General features: G+C 37.3%; 1 protein-coding gene across 5 annotated transcripts in view; it reads right to left on the bottom strand.

Annotated features, from left to right (window-relative positions):
* Positions 1 to 15,578, bottom strand: part of Nav3 (neuron navigator 3) — a 714,280-nt gene that overhangs the window by 77,630 nt on the left and 621,072 nt on the right. For all 5 annotated transcript variants that reach the window (XM_026784582.1, XM_013350349.2, XM_026784583.1 and 2 more), the window contains 4 exons: positions 7,591 to 7,723; positions 6,576 to 6,846; positions 4,979 to 5,687; positions 2,591 to 3,079 (listed from right to left, as the gene is read on the bottom strand). In XM_026784582.1, coding sequence (XP_026640383.1) covers positions 2,591 to 3,079; positions 4,979 to 5,687; positions 6,576 to 6,846; positions 7,591 to 7,723 — 1,602 coding nt within the window. The remainder of the gene's footprint in view (positions 1 to 2,590; positions 3,080 to 4,978; positions 5,688 to 6,575; positions 6,847 to 7,590; positions 7,724 to 15,578) is intronic.

The raw sequence follows: 15,578 nt of genomic DNA, 5'->3' as shown, positions 1-15,578 counted from the left end.
GAACAGTGGTTCTCAACCTGAGGGTTGAGACATCTTTGGCAAACATCTATCTCCAAAAATATTCACCCTAGGATTCATAACAGTAGAAAAATTACAGTTATGAAGATGCAACAAAATAAATTTAATGGTTGGGGATCATCACAACATTAGGAACTGTATGGCAGGGTCACAGGTGGAAAACCAGTGCTCTAGACATTCATGGCATTATTATGTTGGCATTTCTGCAAAGCTTCAAGAACCAGTGTCAGCCATGGCTTGGGAGGTAAAGAAGCAAGAGGAGATTTATATTTATGCACTGTTTGTCTAAGGACAACAGTTGTGTGCAACACAGTTGTCAAATTTCACATTTAATGACAAACCAGACGTTTTCAAGGTTGTCTCTGACTTTAAATTATTTTAAAAATATGCTTTGGCCACAATAAAATAAAATAAAACAAAGCAAATAGGGGCTTTGTTTATAGTTATAGTCATTGAACCACCAGTGACCAGATGTGATGAACATGGCAAAATGAAAAAAATATCATTTGTGTATTTTCATTTTTTTACTTTTTAACTTTAATGAAAAATAATTTATGTAAATATTGGAATTAGTATTAATACCCACTGATTTATTAGCCCTAATATGTGAAGATCGAAGTGTAACAAGAGGAGTCTGGAGCTTACATACAACACATCATCTATCATATACATTTCAAATTAACTAAAAAAAATCACACCTTGATACACTTTTATACTTTCAATTTAGAAATTTACTGGCCAGTTATGTCAGGATACGTACATGAGATATTCTTAAATAGACCATGCACTTCCTCATATTCACTGTTAAGAGTTAAAATGCACTGTCAGAATTTGCAACTTCCTCCCGAAGGAAGAGTATGCACAATGTTTTAAATCATAAAAAAGTTTTATCTAGATATTTGCTGGAAGAAAATTATTACTATCAGTTTTATATGTCGTTCTTAATAAGATAGCCACATTGACTTTATATGACTGAATAGTCACTAATAGATTTAAAACATATTTTAGAAAGTTTTTTATTTATTTGTTTATTTATTTTTGGTTTTTCAAGTCAGAGTTTTTCTGTGTAACAGCCCTAGGTGTCCTGTAACAGATCAGGCTTGCCTTGAACTCACAGTGATCCACCTGCCTCTTCCTCCTGAGTGTTAGGATTAAAGGTGTGTGTCACCACTGCCTGGCATCTTTGATTTATCGTAATATCAGGTTAAAATTAGACTATTTCTAATATTGCCTAACAATTAAGAGGATTGCTTTAAAATTATAAATAACTATATATTTATTGTTGTATTTCTTTAGTAGACATTTTTATAGAGCTAAAATGTAAGAAAAGTATTAAAACTGGATTCCACTATAGCTATATAACTTGTTAATTTTAACATGAAGTTTTGATTTGATGGTGTCTTGTTTACAGTGATGTATTTGACTATGTTTCTTAATGTTGAATGTTTGAAGGCTAACAAATAGGTTGAAATCTATATGATCAACTTTATGTTTTCATCTTTATAATTTAAAGATTATCTGCATTTTGGAGAATGATTGCTACTAATAAATTGTAACCTGCTTGTTTGATTTAGCTATCAACACATTGTTTTAATTCCTCACATATGCACTCATAGTTCTAGGATATATTACTTAAATAAGACTGTTACTACATTTTCAAATGTAATTCTATTTATTTGACATAAGTTTTATACATGATATGTGATCATGCCCATTTACCTTATAAGTACTGAAAGCAGGATCTGAGCTATAATTGAAAGTCTAATTTCTTTTGATGGACCATTTAGTACCAGTTCTTTTTATGTTGTATGTACTAACAAAGCCTAAAAGGGAAGTGGATACATTTTTTTTTGTGTGTGTGTGTAGAATCCAGTTGTCAGGATTAAAGCTTTTTATGAATGGGAAAACACAGATTCTGTAATTACCAGCCCATCACAGTTAGCATTGAGCACCAATGGTTCATTTAGGTCTCAAGTGCTTTAATACAGTAGACGCGCTGATTGCATGGCTGTCGGTGTGCACTAAGGTGATGGAATACTTGATCTTGAACTTCACACAGGCAAGAAAATCCAGAAGGTAATAGTTGTAAATAATAGATTAATGGACCATTTGAGCATTGTAGGATATGTCTTAATAAGGGATTAAAATTCCACATATTTCTTAGAGCACAATTGTAGAATCCATTTGAATTTGATCGTTGACAAGGTTTTCATTATCCTAAGGATCTGTGGTGTCTTGAATCTCAAGCCAATCATTAGAAAAGTCTTGAGAAGATATCACCCATTGCATGAATGCCTAGTTTTTCAAAAATTGCCTACAGACTAGAAAGGCATTCATGTTTAAAAATAAGCCAATCGCCCTACTTTTAATGATTTCATTCCTTGTCAAATTTGGTAACAAGAGAGAAGAATGAGACTGGCCTTCCCAACGTGAACTCTAAATTTAAGTTCATTTTTATGTCACTGCACAGTTGTGCTCACAGTGGAATAAAGGAAATTTAGGAGGGTGGGGTCGTGGGCACAGTGGAGGAAGAAGGGGTTAAGGACTCACGGGTGCCTCCGGGAAAGCTCACCTTTCTGAGAGAGTAGATCTCACACTACCCGTTCTCATGAGCAGACTCTGCACCTCGTGAGTGCCTGTGGTCAGTCCAGACAGGGAGCCATGATGGCTGAGGGGCAGGTCAATTGACTCAGAGCTCGTATGGAGACTAGTCATGGACTGGTAACTCGGAGTGTCCTTGCTGCCGGCAGAGGAACTGCTCAGATTGGCAGCCCACACAAGACCACCCGATGTGAAAGAGTGAACCGATGCTGGGCTGGAAGCCAAGGAGTGACTTAAGCTTATAACATCTGTAGGTAAGTCTGAGGGCTTATTGAAGAGAGGGCTGCTGCTGCCGCTCAGCCCACCAGCACTGCCCATGCTGCCCGTACCAGACGACGGTGACTCCAGACTGCCTTGTCGCGCTAATGAGGTACTAGGGCTGGGCAGTACTGAGGAGGATTTCACCCCCTCGGTATTAGGTGCAGAGGCAGATTTGCCACCTGCCTTGGCACCAAACAACCTAAAAGAAAAACAAATAACAACTTCAGTTGTTCCAAGAGACTCATATCCACATTCCATAGGGTTTCAGTCCATAGAGACAAGGGTGCTTTGGTGTAGTGAGCTACCAAGCACGTCCAAGCCTCTATGTTCCTGAAGGTGATATGACTGGCCTTGGCATTAATCCACTATTAATAAGTTCTTACAATATCTTAAGGGGAAATTAGCACTGGGGCGCAACCAAGGTGAGCAGAGTGGGCAAAAGCCAAACACGACCATGCTTGACTTTTACATTTGTAGCGATCAGAGGACTCTTAAAATATTTTAGCCATTCTGGCAATGTCTATTGACCATTATGATGAAACAACTTCTACGCATTCGGTATGTGACTCTTAAATGGAGTTTCCTCTTTGTAAAATAGGTTCCTCGAAAATCTAACGGGCACAGTTAAGGCAAGGTTAAGGAAGCAAGGTAAAGTCTGGAGGCTTGAGGGATTCAGCTGGAAATATTGGATATCGTTGGCAACTTACAGACTTGGGGGAAATCTTCCCATGGAAAAACCACAGGGAGTTCTGTCAGTAGCCAGAGCTATTCAGATACATACCAGTGATTTGAAATATCATTGGTGCTAAGTTAGATACTGGAGTTTAGTTCAGAAAACATTTTAGTTTTGTAAAGGAAACAGATGATATAATCAAATTTATGCAAATGTGGAAATAACATGATATGAAGTAATGGCATAATGGTGACTAATTCAGCTGCAATGAATCCATATTTCCTGCAGTGGAAGATTTGTATGACGAATATGAGAAATTGTTTCATAGGTAATGGGCCACAGGAGGGCACTATTGGCTTTCACATAAACAGTGAAGATATTTACTCTTGCTAGAACTGTAATTTATTCTTTCTAAAGAATTGACAATTCAAGACATTCTTCACAATTAGTACTTCTAATGAAAAATTTGACTATTTTTCAAACAGTTATGCTTTTAAGGTTGCTTAAATGTGAGAGCAAATTTTTAAAGACTCTAATTCTAAATAAATTCAAAATTCTAGGTAAACCTGTTGAATAAGAACAAACCTTAAATATTTAACAAGTAACAAAAAATAAATGATACTATATTAATTTGAACATGAGGAAATAGAGGCAGGTATATTTAACAATTTGTCCTAAGTCATCCACTAATTTCCCCCATGCTACTTACAGTATCTAAAATCAGGGCTATTCCTAAGCAGAACTTCACATACTTAATGTAATCATGGTGCATACATCATACTTAATCCTGTCAAAGAACACTGACAAACACTTATCAATGTCACCTTACTCGTGAGTTCTTACCCTGTGTTAGACATCTAAATGTTTTAAAATCTGAGAATCACATCATACCTTAACTTTTTGTTTTGTATCTTACTATGCTAAGAGTAGCCCTATAAAGTAGTCCAATATAAACAGTCATATGGAATACATCCTCTATATTCATAACTACCGATGAATGCATTAAGAGTTAGTCAAGATAATGAATATTAGAAGTAAGTCCAGTGTATATCAACAGCCATGCAGGTTGATTTTTTTTTAACTATGGAAAGGAGAGATGGAAACTACTGAATTATTTTACAGGCTATCACTTATGTTTTCACTACTTGTATGAATAGATTTTAAGCATGTTGACATGCTGTTCATATTTCTCGCATACATCCTATTGACAGTAGAGCTGAATGACTTAGCCACTTCTCTACATGGGCATCACTTTTTACACTAGCAGTTCACACAATCAGTTCTATAGAACTCAATATATTTTAAACAAGTCTAGAATACTAAATCTTCAAATATTTAGAATAAATTAAAATACCTTTGTGTAGAATAAATACGTGTTATATACTACCTTTTAGGTTTTCCCAGCATCCCTATACATACCCTTACCTTCGAAATGTAGGTGAGGCAATATCTGGATATTTGGACCCTGGCTGTCTGAGCCCTTGCGCACCACAAGCACTGGCAGAGGTGGGGCTGGATTTGGGGGAACCTGACAATGAAACACTCTCTGAATCGGACACTGCGACTTTTTCCTTCTCTTTGTCTGTTTGGTTGACAGTGACCGGACTCGAGCGCCCTGAGCCAATCTTAGTGGGTTCTCTAAGTTTGGAGGTGGTGGCCCCCGCTGACTTGCTGCTGACGTTAGAATCGATGCTGCTGGTACTGGATCTGTGGCCACCTCGCCCAGGGATACCGCTGGTGCTAGACTTGGAAGGACGGGGCAAGCTGCGGTACTGGAGGGTGGTCTTGGAGCTCACGTGCAGGACAACATCATCTTGATTCTGGGACCCATCTAGGCTGGTTTTCCTTCCTGCATTGGACTTCCCACCAATGGCAGCCGATTTGGGGATCTTCCCCAGTGTTGCTGAGCCACTGGTTATTGTGGCCCCACTGTTGGTAATCATAGTCGAGGAGCCTACAGCACTTGGCTTCTTATACCCAAAAGAATTGCTGGCTGAGGATCTTCCAATGCCCGAGGGTGGCTTTTTCCCTTCATCTCCGCTGCTTTTTCCTGCATCCGAAGGAGACCTTTGCAAGGATGACCCTTTCAGGGGAGTTTTCCCTTTCTCTGACACTTTGGCATCATCAGTCTTCCCTAATTAAAGAGAAACACACAGATGGGTTCATTTCAATGCTTTGACATCCTAACTCCTCCAAAACTAAATGTAAAACGTGAATGCTCTTTAGCTCTTTCTATCACTTCAGTTCTGACGTATTTCTTGTTTCAGATCTAAACAGGCATACTCTATGAGATGATTGAGAGTATAGCTAGAAAAAAAATATGTCTGTTGGAGGAAATGTAATGAGCTCGAGGAGATAAAGCGAAAATGTGATTTTCTTGTTTGTTAGTGTTTTGTATCTTACAACACTCCTGTTTCAGAAGGCTGTCACTTATTCCAATCAAGTTGAACACTAGACCAGTGGTTCTCAACCTTCCTAATGCTGCGACTCTTTAATACAGTCCCTTGTGTTGTGGTGACTCCCCAACCATAAAATGATTTTAATTGCTACCTCATGACTGTAATTTTGCTACTGCTATGAATGACAGTGTAATAGACACTATTTATAAAATAAGGGGAGGGTCTTTCAGCTCTCAGATTTGTAGCAAAAAGTAGTGACGTCTGTGAAATCAATGCTGAAAACATGGCATTTGTAAAATCAATATTGAAAATATGCATTAAAAAGTCAGGAAAAGTGAGTTATTGTTTATGCAGAACCAATACTTTACCTGTACACAATGTGACCGGATTGTAAAACAGCACGTAACAACCCAATGTGACAAGTGTGTCCTCTACAGGTTCTTAGACCGTCATACTCATGCGGGCTGATCTGACCAAGTACGTGGATTATAGAATACAATTATTTAACTGTGTACAGAATAACCTGATTGTTAAAGGGAGAGTGAATACACGTGAACACAGATGCAAAACAGCACCATAGGTTAAAATTCTTCTGCAGCACTGACCCTAAGTGACAAACTTACCAGGGGTCTTGAGTGCACTCGTGCTGGTTTTCTGCCTAGCTGGGGTTCCTCCCTGGGCAGACATGCCTCTCCTCCAAGAGCCTGTCTGAGACACAGACAGGCTGGCTTTCTGTCCTGTCTTCTCTGGGTCTTCAGCCAGTCCAGAGGTAGCGCCCTTCCACTTGGTACCTCCATCACCGTGGCTGTCAAAATCTTCTTCGCTCTTCTTCAGATCCTCTGGACTATCCCAGGTTTCATCAGGTGTTGAACGTTTCTCTGCATCTGTTTTTAGCTATAAAAAAATTTCCCATGGGGGAAAAAGACCTATAAGACCTGAATCGGTAACTGGGATGCATTCTCAGATACATAGTAGGAAAAAATAACGAAGCAGTGACTTCCACTCCTGAAACATGCCAGAAACGATTCTATTTATAACTATAGTTTCCCTAATGTTTCATCAAATTCAGCCATATAATTTCCTTTCTCAGATATTAGACAATGTCAGAATAAATAATGTTCAGAAAAGCCTAATTAAACTCTACAAAGAAAGGGATTGTTCTATGACAGACATGACAAGAAAATCCAAGACAAGATAGGATGCATTCAATGCTCTTTCTTGATTCACCGTTCACAAGGGAGCCTAGTAATTTGTTTTTGACATCATTATAAAATTAGTCCAGAACGATCCAATGTTAGACTCTTTTTAAACTTGGCTTTTAAGTAAATCAGTATTAGAAGGGGAAAAGATATCAAGGTAGGTCTTTAAGGGTTAGAGGTCAGCAAATATGTCTAAGCTGTTTACAATCTTCAGTAGAGGCTGGGGGTGGGCATTGCTATAGTTCTGAGGGGCGCAACTCCAGGGGACCCTAAAATAAAAATACTTCAGATTCCAGTGTTAGTGAACCATTAGTATCTCTGCTTATTCAACTTGTGCAAATACTTCAGACTAAAGAGTAAAACCACAGTTTAATAAAGTAATTTTTTTTTGAGGAAGAAATTGATAGAATCACTGTGGGAGAGAGAAAATGGGTCTCACCTGAGTGTTCTTCCTGGAGGGGACAGTGATGTTGGAGTAAGAGCTGAGGGAGGATGCTGTGTTCAGGTCATCTGTGCTGATGTTATCAAGTGTGTCACTGAGACCACTGCTCACTGAACTGCTATCATCCCAGCTAAAGATAGGGCACAAAACAGCAATGAGCTGGTCACAGAACAAACAATGTAAACCACCCGTATTTCCATACAATGCTTTTGTATATCACAAAGACATGAAAGACACTTATTAGGAGAATTTGCTCACTATCCATTTTGGGAATATCATATTTATAAGAACTGAACATCTACTAAATAATAGCCATATCTGGTATTTAGGAAGAACCGGAAGACATGGGTTCCAGATGAACAACTGAAGCATGAGTGGAAATTTTGAGAGAAGAGTAATACCTCATACCCACAAAAGCAACCTGGAATCAAAAAGTATCTAAGAATTAATTCTCTGTTCAAAAAATGTTTGCTTTATTTGGTCAGGCATCTGAAAACCACTCCTCATGTTTCTATCTGAAAATTACAACCCTCAACCAGGCTTAAATATTGAAATCCACCCCAATTCCAAACAACATAAGATAGTCTCCTGTCTGGTGCTCCTCCTGCTGTTGGCCTTTGCCACACAACCTCAGTGGCAGTCTGAGTGAATGATCAAAAAGATATATTTGGAGCCTGGAGAGATGTCTCAGCTGCTAAGCACACTTGCCACTTTGCACAGGGCCCAGATTTAGTTCCCAGGACTAACCAAGACAGGTGGCTGTGAGCTGCTGTGTGGGTGCTGGGAACTGAACTCTTGTTCTCCGGAAGAACATCAAGTAGCCTTAACCTCTGAGCCACTATATCAGCTCCATTATGAAAGTTTTGAGCAACATTTTGTTCAACATAGTTCTTTGTTAAGAAAACTTAAAGTAATACTCTTTGACGGTTAATGGAGTAATTTTTTTAATCTTAAACTTCCATGACATTTGACTTTCTTCTTTGATTTTGTAGATAACCAAATTCTCCATAGCCATGATGCAATTAATTCTGTTGATTGTCACACATTTAATTAAGTTGAGAAACCTTAATAGAAAATAGTTTTTAATGAAAGAATTATTAGCATAATTAGCTCTGAGTAATAGGTCTCAAAACTCATCAAATATTTTTTTCCATCTTTCATTTTTAATTGCATTAAAATCTGAGGGTTTTTAACTATATTCTGCATAAAGGGCACCTCTTTATTTCTGCCAAATTACACATCCATAATTCTGATGAATTTTTTCACTCACAATCTATAACAAATTCAAAATTATGGGATTTGTTACACACACAGTTTTTATTTACACATTGTGTAGTTACTATCTTGAAACAATAGAAATAAAATCATTGAAACATTCACACACAAGTCTTCTCATGGGCATGATCCTTCTTTTACTGGGTAGGAAGGCAGAGTTGTACTTACATATGTCTTATTACATTCTTGCCTTGGCCTCTTATTTTTGTCACGACTGTCAATCAACATACTACTCATTTAAATTCATTCATCATTTTTTCTAACTGAAAAACATTATAACAATCTGTGAAGGCCAGAGAGATTTATTTTGTCCATGTTTGTTTTTCATTATATCAGAGAAAAATATCTTGATTGTAAAAGGCACTCAATCAAAGCCAGCTTTTATAAATCAATCATTAATGGTTATCTTCTCACTTAATTCTCCATGCCGACATTAATCACCTAAGTAGAATAGTATATACTGCATTGGATGTCTGAAGACCACACCTATTTGTGCCTTGGTCCTTAAGACACAAGTTTGATTTACTACGCAGGTCTTGAACTATGCCCAGACTATATTTCCATTCTGAATTCTAAACGAAAGCTCAGACATAGTTGGCTCCATTTTTAAGCAATCCAGAAAGTTTGTAAAACTTGCAAATAACATTGTGAATTACATGTAACTAAACACAAATTCTGCAATCAATTTTTCATTAGTAAGCAACTGAGCCCTACATTTAAAATACTAATTCAAATTCTTGAGATCTATGAACACTTGTCAAATCTCTAGGACAATATTTTATATGTACTTAGAAACATCCCGGTACTCCGATGATAATGGAGATGTACATTTATTTCACCAGTTTCTGTTGCTGTGATAAAAGACCCTGACAAAACGCAAACTGTAGGAAAAGGGTTTAATTTGCTCACCATTTCAAGTTTTACTGCATCACAGCGGAGAATGCAAGCAGGCAAGAGCTAGAAACATTTAGCTACATCACATCTACACTCAAGTGCGGAGAGAGAAATGAACGCCTGCACAATTAGTACTCGGATGACATTCTCCATTAAACAGTCTAAGACCTAAACCCTAAGGAATGCTGTTGCCTAGAGTGGATTGGGTCTTCCCAGAACCCACAGACAAACACACCGGTGAACTGAATGTAGACCATCCTTCATTGACATTCTCTTTCTGGGTGATTCCACAGTGTGTCAAGGTGACACAAAAAACTGGCCTCTTCAAGTATTTATTACAATATTGGAGTTTTTCAAGCATTGTTGAATTAGCTGACAGAAATAAAATTTCAGTCTAAGTACTAGAAGATGCAGGCTCCTCAACTGTCAGAGAATGTCAGGATTCTCATGAGATAGTAGATCAAGAAAAACAATATTTTCTCTCCAACCTAAAGGAGGCAAATGGCATAGAATACAATGTAGTGACTATTTTAAAGATTTTACTGACTATTTCTTAAATATGAAATAATTGCTTAATAAAAAGGAAAAATGTAATCATCGTGAGATTATTTTGTAAAAGTTTCTGGATATTTCATCCTGAAATTAAGGGGAAATTGGATAATATTTACACAGCAGAATGGAGTCACTAAAAATCCTTTCATATTTTAGGATGTATTTTTCTGTACAATTATTAAAATAATAGGATGCATTTTACTTTCACAGTATGTTCTAGATGCGATGACCTTTACAATGTTAAAATGTTGAGAACTGTCTAGGCTGTGAATTCTAGAGCCAAACTATTAAGTCCCTGACACTGGTCCTCACAGCTATGCGAACATGCAACTACTTCTTTTATTATACAGATTTGTATGTAAACACAACACAATCCATGCCAGCTTTGGATATTTAGCTACTGAAGAGTAAATTCATTATTACTTTAGGGTCATTGATAGGAAACAACATAGAGTTATTTCAAGACAAATTAGTTGAGCATTTTATTTATTTATTTATCTATTTATTTATTTACTGTAAATAGAGAAATAAGCCATCAGCAGAGATTTCAAAGTGGGAAAACTCCAAATTGATATATTAATATCTAAATTTTATACTAGATTAAATAGATAATCTCTCAATTAATAACCTTTATATGGCTTTATTACAGTTTAAACAAATTTCCTTATACCCACCAATGTCTCATATTGCCACTGCATATTATCTGAATAATTTGGTTTATAATAGAACTGAACCAGCATTTCTTCATGAATCCTTCCATACCTTCCCAATATTCATTAATTTGTCCACGTCCCTATTTGCCTCTATTCAGCCTCTAATCTCCTGTTCTAGTCACAGTGTTATAGCCAAGAGCAAAAGCAGATCCCTTTTCTCAGCCACAGAGCTTAACCTAACTTTGACTCGGTCTAGTTCCTTAATGTTTATAGACTAAATCAGAAAATTCTCCAGTCTTGTGACGTTACAACGCACAGCCATCATAGGTGATTACTAGCCTCTGACCCTCAAATGAATTTCCTTTTATGAATTATCATAATAAAAAAGAGGTGAAATAGGAACAGAACTCAGCGAGGTGGGGGATGAGTAAGTCAGGATTAAAAAAAAAACCTGTTTACTTAAGGGAATCTCATTGAAAGAATAAGTGGGTAGACAGCTGAGAAGTAAAGCCTTCTGGGAGCCAAGAGTGAGAAAAGATAAACGTGCACAAATGGAATCCCAAAAATACCCAGACCCAAGAGACATATGGGACTAGAGTGGCGGGTGAGGGAAGAGTACAATTGTTCAGGGAGAGAGCAATCCAAATTCTCTGTTGGAGTCTGTGCTTAGTGGGGAGACAGAGCTTGCAACCAGGACAATGGAAATCAAAGTATTTTCAACAATGAAATAAAGTGTGTGTGTGTGTGTGTGTGTGTGTGTGTGTGAGAGAGAGAGAGAGAGAGAGAGAGAGAGAGAGAGAGAGAGAGAGAGAGAGAGAGAGAAGTGTTTATGTGTGGCTGCACTTTAATACATATGTGTACACATGTGAAAACCAGAAGTCAACATTAGGCGTCTTTCTCAATATCTCTTCAGTTTATCCTTTGAGTAGAGGCTCTTATAGTACATGGAGCTTACTGATTCAGAGAGACTAGTAAACAACCCTCCAGGGTTCTCCTGTCTCTGTCCCCCCAGCACTGGGATTACAGATACATGCCCCTCCATCTGCCCTTTTACAGGGTAAGGGAGATCAGACTCAGGTTCTTACGACTGGAAGGCAAACACTTTAATAACACTTCCCTTCCTTCAGGTGAATGTGATAGATATATTAGAAATAAGGCACTTAAGGAAGCAGTTGAGTTGACATTTCAAAGTTTCTAAAGAAAAAAATACATGCAAATAAAAGGAAGAAAAGAGTTGCAAAAATCATTCTGAAGAAAACACCAGAAGGTTTGCTGATACTTGGAATGTGGGCAAGAGAAAAGACTTGTAAGAGCCAGAGAAGAAGACTTCTGGAATAGTAAGAAAAGAACTCATCAAGAGTATTCAAAACACAACCCTGAAGAATATTGTGTTTGAACTTGCATCATCTCCTTCCATGTCAAAAGATGTTGGTCTGTTTATTTCTTTGTAGCTAAGATGATAATCTTTAATAAACTGACAATCCATATAAAAAGGTTAAAAATCTTCACGATTATAATTTTAGTGTGATATAAAATTGAGTTTAATCTATGAAATGTTAGGGGATTACTATTAATAGGATGTGGATTTGGAAGCAGACAGCAATCCATCAGGTATGCACTGGCCTTCTCATTTCCTCTTCTGTTCTTGAGAAAACAAATAATGAAGACTTACATTTGTTCTCTTGGAGCATCAGATAAGGATAGATAAACAACAAAATGAAAAGCTCTCCTTCTTTATCAAAGAAAGCCCCAGGTAATCTCTGTCAAATTTAATAAATAATGTTGGTTTAAAATGAATTTATGCAGTCAGGCAGAATTTTATATTTTAATAATATTTGAGGCAGAGAAGAAAAATAACTATTTTTTATCATGTGGGCTAAAATCACAAGAGCAATAAAATAATGTCATTAAAAATTCATTCAAACACATTACTAGAATAATGCCCATAATAGTTTTGAAAGTTTATTTTGTTGCTCATTTTTATAATAGTGCTGTATGAATGAAAAAATGTATCATATTTCTGATAAGTAGAGAAATTATGGCAAACACATATACACTAAAATTATAAAAATGAAGATTGCAACCTGTTTATATGGATTTAAGAATTCAAAAAGACGACTAGTATATATTTTATATCATATATGATTTAAAAGCCAATAAAGACCTATAATATCTAATTTGCACTGTCTACTTGGCTGCCTTTAGAATCACTCCAAGGCAGATCTCACAGTGTAACTCTGAGGAAGTTTCCAGAGAGGTTAAACTGAAGAGAGAAGACTCATTTCTGCTATGGGCTGGGGTCTTGGGTTCACAGAAAAAGGACAATGGGTTTAGCACTGCCTTCTCTGCTTCTTGTCCACAGCAGCAATGTGGCCAGCCTTCTTCTCCTTCTCCACATAGTGAATGGACAAAATAACATCTTTCTTCCTCAAGCTGCTTCCATTCAGTATTTTATCAGAACAAACAGAATAATAACGAATACAGTACTTACTATTGACAACTGGCCAGAAATACATAACCATAACAGAGGTAAACATCTGTAATCTGCCTAGAAGTAGTCAATCTAAATATTTTAACCATTTCTGAATGTTTCTGGATGTTACACATATAGGTAGACATTTTCCTTCTTATAATACTGCTTTATGTGTATGCATTATACATTCACTTTATGCAATATTATCAAGATTTTAATTTTCAAGGCTGTCTAAATCATTACATATGTGTGCAATGACTATAAAATCATCTTATATAAAATATATATTTACTAATAATCTATAGTAACTTATAAAAAAGTTTATCATTTTCTATCAATCATAAATAAAACTTTAAGGAGTATTACAGATTTATGTAGTATTAATCTTAATCGTGGTTATATAACATAGAAGGTGATGGAGGAAGGTCATTGGTTAATTAAATAAAGAAGCTGCTTGCCCTGATAGGTTAAAACATAGGTGGGAGGAGTAAACAGAACAGAACGCTGGGAGGAAGAGGAAGTGAGCTCAGACTGACAGCTCTGCTCTCTGGAGGAGAGACGCCATGCTCCCAGCTCCTGGGTGGACACGGATATAGCTCTGCTCTCTGAGACACACGCGATGAAGCTCCAACCCAGGATGAACGTAGGCTAGAATCTTCCCTGTAAGACCGGTGCTCACAGATTATTAGAGATGGGTTGATTGAGATATCAGAATTAGCCAGTAAGGGCTAGAGCTAAAGGGCCAAGCAGTGTTTAAATGAATACAATTTGTGTGTTGTTATTTCAGGCATAAGCTTGCGGGTAGTGGGGTGCTGGGAACGCAGCCCCGCTGCTCCTATTACTACAAGAAGGGTGTCCTTAAATGTTCTAAAATGTTTGAGACTGAAAAGAGTTGAGAATAACAGTTACATTTATCAAAAATTAGTTAAGTTGAATTTTCATTAATTTTATCAGCTATTCTCCTTTAACTTTCTTTTATGTTTTTTTTTTGCAAAAATGTTAGTTAATCCATTTGTATTATATTATTATAACTTTCCTTTGTTCTTAAGGAATTCTTAGATGTATGCAATGAAATATGATCCTATCCTCCATTTTTTTTCTGTGACTTTTCCCATTTTTCCTTTAACATGTTCCCCTCTCAACTTTATTTCTTCTTTTTTGATAACCCACTAAGTCTAACTGATTATAGTTAAGCTTTACATGTTCAACATTTAAACTATTTTCACAATATATTACTTTTATTAATGTCATTTTAGTAAATTTTATAAGATGTTGGTTTTTTTTTTTTTTTACCTTATAATAGTTCATGATCCTAGAAAAGCTAAGTAAGAAGATAATCCCAAAGAAAAACATATATAGACCCACCTGGGAACTGGAAACAGACATAATCTCCTGACAAAATTAGGGGCATGAGGGTAGGGGGAGAAGGGAGGATAGAAGGGAAAGAGGAGAAGAGGAGAGTTGAGGAGAATTTGAGGGAATGGGATAGTTGAGATGGAGGAAGGACAGAGATGAGAGCAAGAAAAGAGATATCTTGATTGAGGGAGCCATTATAGGGTTAGCAGAAACCTTGCTCTAGAGAAATTCCCCGGAATCCACAAGGATGACCCCAGCTAAGACCCTAAGCAATAGAGAAGAGTAGACCTGATCTTGACTTGCTCTGTAGTCAGATTGATGATTATCACCATAGAACCTTCATCCAGCAACTGATGGAAACAGAGGCATAGACCCATGTCAGAGCACTGGACTGAGCTCCCAAAGTCCAGTTGAAGAGTGGGAGGAATGAGAATATGAGCAAATAGGTCAAGACCATGATAGGTTCACCCACTGAAACAGTTTACCTGAGCTAATGGGCGCTTACCTACTCCAGGAGGACTGAGAAGGAACAAGCATAGGACCAAACTAGTCCCTCTGAATGTAGTTGACAGACTCACGGTTGGGATAGACTGAGGGGCCACTGGCAGTGGCACCAGGATTTATACCTACTGCACGTACTGGCTTTTGGGGAGCCTAATCTCTTTGGATGTATACCTTGCTCAGCCTAGATATAGTAGGGAGGGCCTTGGCCCTTCCCCAAAGCAATGTGCCTTATCCTCTCTGAGGAGTGGATGGCAGTGGGGTGGGAGGGTGTTTGGAGG

Source organism: Microtus ochrogaster, chromosome 24 (genome assembly GCF_000317375.1).
Source record: "Microtus ochrogaster isolate Prairie Vole_2 chromosome 24, MicOch1.0, whole genome shotgun sequence".
NCBI classification, from domain to species: domain Eukaryota; kingdom Metazoa; phylum Chordata; class Mammalia; order Rodentia; family Cricetidae; genus Microtus; species Microtus ochrogaster.
The sequence above is the reverse complement of the archived record's forward strand: the minus strand, read 5'-3'. Positions and strand labels throughout refer to the sequence as shown.